This window comes from Trichosurus vulpecula, chromosome 1 (genome assembly GCF_011100635.1).
Source record: "Trichosurus vulpecula isolate mTriVul1 chromosome 1, mTriVul1.pri, whole genome shotgun sequence".
Lineage (NCBI taxonomy): Eukaryota > Metazoa > Chordata > Mammalia > Diprotodontia > Phalangeridae > Trichosurus > Trichosurus vulpecula.
In genome coordinates this window covers 250567048-250570618 of record NC_050573.1, presented here as the reverse complement: position 1 = coordinate 250570618, position 3571 = coordinate 250567048, and the positions used below count along the sequence as shown (strand labels likewise).

At 41.8% G+C, this 3571-nt stretch overlaps 1 protein-coding gene across 1 annotated transcript; it reads left to right on the top strand.

The window, feature by feature from the left end:
* The first annotated feature begins 2617 nt into the window (after window positions 1-2617).
* On the top strand, window positions 2618-3025 carry LOC118834589 (biogenesis of lysosome-related organelles complex 1 subunit 2-like). Its single transcript, XM_036742034.1, has one exon. The coding sequence runs from the start codon at window positions 2726-2728 to the stop codon at window positions 3023-3025; it is 300 nt and encodes a 99-aa protein (XP_036597929.1). The 5' UTR covers window positions 2618-2725.
* Window positions 3026-3571: the final 546 nt, after the last annotated feature.

Here is a 3571-nt window from a genome sequence, read left to right as displayed (position 1 = left end):
GTCTGGCCCCAGCCCCGTGGCAGAGGTGGTGCAGCAGCAGCAGGAGGAAGCTCCTGTGGCTGTTTCCAGAGCTCCAGAGGTGGTTGCTTCCAGCTCCAGGCCCCCCCAGTGGAAGGAATCAAGTGGCAGATCTGAACGGGAGCACAGGGTTGATGCAGAGATGGGGTTCTCTTGCTTTGCCCTGCTGTGATCTGGGGCACAGTCCTGGTTGGTGGTTCTTGGGGGAGGAGGATCACTGGTGTGACAGAGCTTGCTGTGTAGAAGTAGCTCTGAAAATAGCAGTACAAGGACCCTAAAGCTTGTGACAAAGTACTCTCTATTCTAAAAGAAGTCATACCCTGACAAAAAGCTCTCAAGGGTCAACTAGTTGCCTGGGAACATGAACAGGAAGAAAAAAGGGCTCAGATTCAGACTATAGAATCTTTTTTTTTGGTGACAAAGAAGATCAAAACATATAGCCAGAAGAAGTCAACAAAATCAAAGAGCCTACATCCAAAGCCTCCAAGAAAAATATGAATTGGTCTCAGGCCATGGACGAGCTCAAAAGGGATTTGGAAAGGCAAGGAAGAGAAGTAGGGCAAAAATTTGGAAGGGCAATGAGAGTGATGCAAGAAAATTGAGAAAAACAAGTCAACAGCTTGCTAAAGGAGACCCAAAAAAATACTGAAGAAAATAATACCTTAAAAACAGACTAACCCAAATGACAAAAGAGCTCCAAAAAGCCAATGAGAATTAGCCAAATGGAAAAGGAGGTCCAAAAGACCACTGAAGAAAATACCACCTTAAAAATTAGACTGGAGCAAGTGGAAGGTAATGACTTCATAAGAAATCAAGAAATATAAAACAGAAACAAAAGAATGAAAAAAATGTAAGACAATGTGAAATATTTCATTGGAAAAGTCACTGACCTGAAGAATAGATCCAGGAGAGACAATTTAAAAATTATTGGATTACCTGAAAGCCATGATCAAAAAAAGAGCCTAAACATGATCTTTCATGAAATTATCAAGGAAAACTGCCCTGATATTCTAGAACCAGAGGGTAAAATAGAAATTGAAAGAATCCACTGATCACCTCTTGAAAATGAACACAAAAACAAAACTCCTAGGAATATTTTAGGCAAATTCCAGGGTTCCCAGGTCAAGGAGAATATATTGCAAGCAGCCAGAAAGAAATAGTTTGAGTATTGTGGAAACACAATCAGGATAACACAAGATCTAGCAGTTTCTACATTAAGGGACCAAAAGGCTTGGAATATGATATTCTGGAGGTCAAAGAAGCTAGGATTAAAACCAAAAATCACCTACCCATCAAAAGTGAGTATAATACTTGAAGGCAAAATATGGATTTTCAATAAAATAGAGGATTTTTAAGCATTCTCCATGAAAAGACCAGAGCTGAATGGAAAATTTGACTTTCAAATACAAGAATCAAGAGAAGCATGAAAAGGTATACAGGAAAGAGAAATCATAAGGGACTTACTAAAGTTGAATTGTTCTGTTTACATTCCTACATGAAAAGGTAATATTTGTAACTCATGAGACCTTTCCCAGTATTAGGGGAGAAGGATAAATAGAGATAGAGAGAAAGAATGGGGTAAACTATCTCACATAAAGGTGGCAAAAAAAGCTGTTGTAATAGAAGGGAAGACAGGGTAGGTGAAAGGGAATGAGTGAATCTTCTCATCAGATTTGGCTTAAGGAGGTAATAACATACAAACTCAATTGGGTATCTTACCCTACAGGAAAGTGGGGGAAGGATATAGGAGAGGGGGGATGATAGAAGGGAGGGCAGATCAGGGGAGGAGGTAATCAAAAGCAAACAGTTTTGAAAAGGTCAAAAGAGAAAACTGAATAAATGGAGACAGGATCGGATGGAGGGAAATATAGTTAGTCTTTCATGACACTGCTATTATGGAAGTGTTTTGTATAAGGATTTATGGATGGTTGGTAAGGGAAGAAAGGAGAGAATTTGGGACTCAATGTTCTAAAAACAAATGTTAAAAAAATGTTTTTACATGCAACTGGGAAATAAAAGAATACAGCCACGGGGTATTGAAATCTATCTTGCCCTACAAGAACGTAAGGGGAAAAGGGATGAGGGGGCATTGGGGTGAGAGAAGGGAGGGCAAACTGGGGAAAGGGACAATCAGAATACATAACATTTTGGGGTGAAGTAGAGAGTAGAGATTGGGAGAAAATTTGTAACTCAAAATTTTGTGAAAGAATGAATGTTGAAAACTAAAAAATATTTTTTATTAAAAAAAGAGGAATCAGCAAAGGCTTCCTGTACAAAGTGAGGGAGGGTGGGATTGTATTTTGGACTTAAAGGAACCTAGAGAAACAAAGAAGTGGAGATGAGGAATGAGGGCATTCTAGGCATTAGAGACAAGCAGTAAAAATACCATAAGTGGAGAGATGGAGTATTGTTTTGAAGAATAATAATGAGGCTGGTTTGAAAAGTATGCCTGAGAAAGTGCAAGTTGTAAGAAGGGGGGGGGGGGGGGGCTTTTCTCCCTTTCCTTCCACTCTTGCCCCTCTCCCTTCCCCTCCCTCCCCCTCCCTTCCCCTCCCTTCTCCCCTTCCTTTCCTCTTTCTTCGCCATCCCATCCTTCCCTCCATCCTTTCTCCTACCTCCCTTCCCCGGCCTAGACGATGCCGTGGTGGAGACAGCGGAGGAGGCCACGGGGCCCGCCGAGGCAGACATCACGGGGCTGTGCCAGGACATGTTCTCCAAAATGGCCACGTACCTGATGGGCGAGCTCACAGCTACCAGTGAAGACTATAAACTTCTGGAAAATATGAACAAACTGACTAGCTTGAAGTATCTAGAAATGAAAGATATTGCAGTAAACATAAGTAGAAACCTAAAGGACTTAAACCAGAAATATGCAGCACTTCAGCCTTATCTGGATCAGATCACTCTAATTGAGGAGCAAGTAGCAGCTCTTGAGCAGGCAGCTTACAAATTGGATGCATATTCAAAGAAACTAGAAGCAAAGTACAAGAAGTTAGAGAGGCGATGAAAGAAAGAATTCTTTAGCTCAGACTTTTCACTACAAGAATATTTTATAAGAGCTGAAATAAGTGGGATGGAATTTATCACTATGCTTCAATTCCTAAAAAGAAGCCGTGCTGCTGATCCAAGGAGAATCCCAGCCCCCACCTCTGGTTGGATGTGTAACTCTGGCCACCCCCACCCCCGCGGTGTTTTCCTAAACCTGTACCCCCCAACCTCATCTTAATCGCGTGCTTCGTTGTGTGCCCTGGACCAAGGCTCAGAAATCAGGATCAACCCCGTCTAGAGCAGACACAGACGGGAGACTCTAGTCTCCCTGTCTCTTCCCTCCCTCTCCTCTAGGCCCTCCCACACCCACCCCTTTCACAACCTGTTCTTGAACTTAAATAATAAATGCCAACATATGAAAAAAAAAAAGGAGGGTGGGGGGAAGCTAGAGCAGAGCATGTTAAACTGTTTGCCAAAGGAATACTTAGGTAGATAGATAGATAGATAGATAGATAGATAGATAGATAGATAGATAGATAGATAAATAGAGAGACAGACAGACATA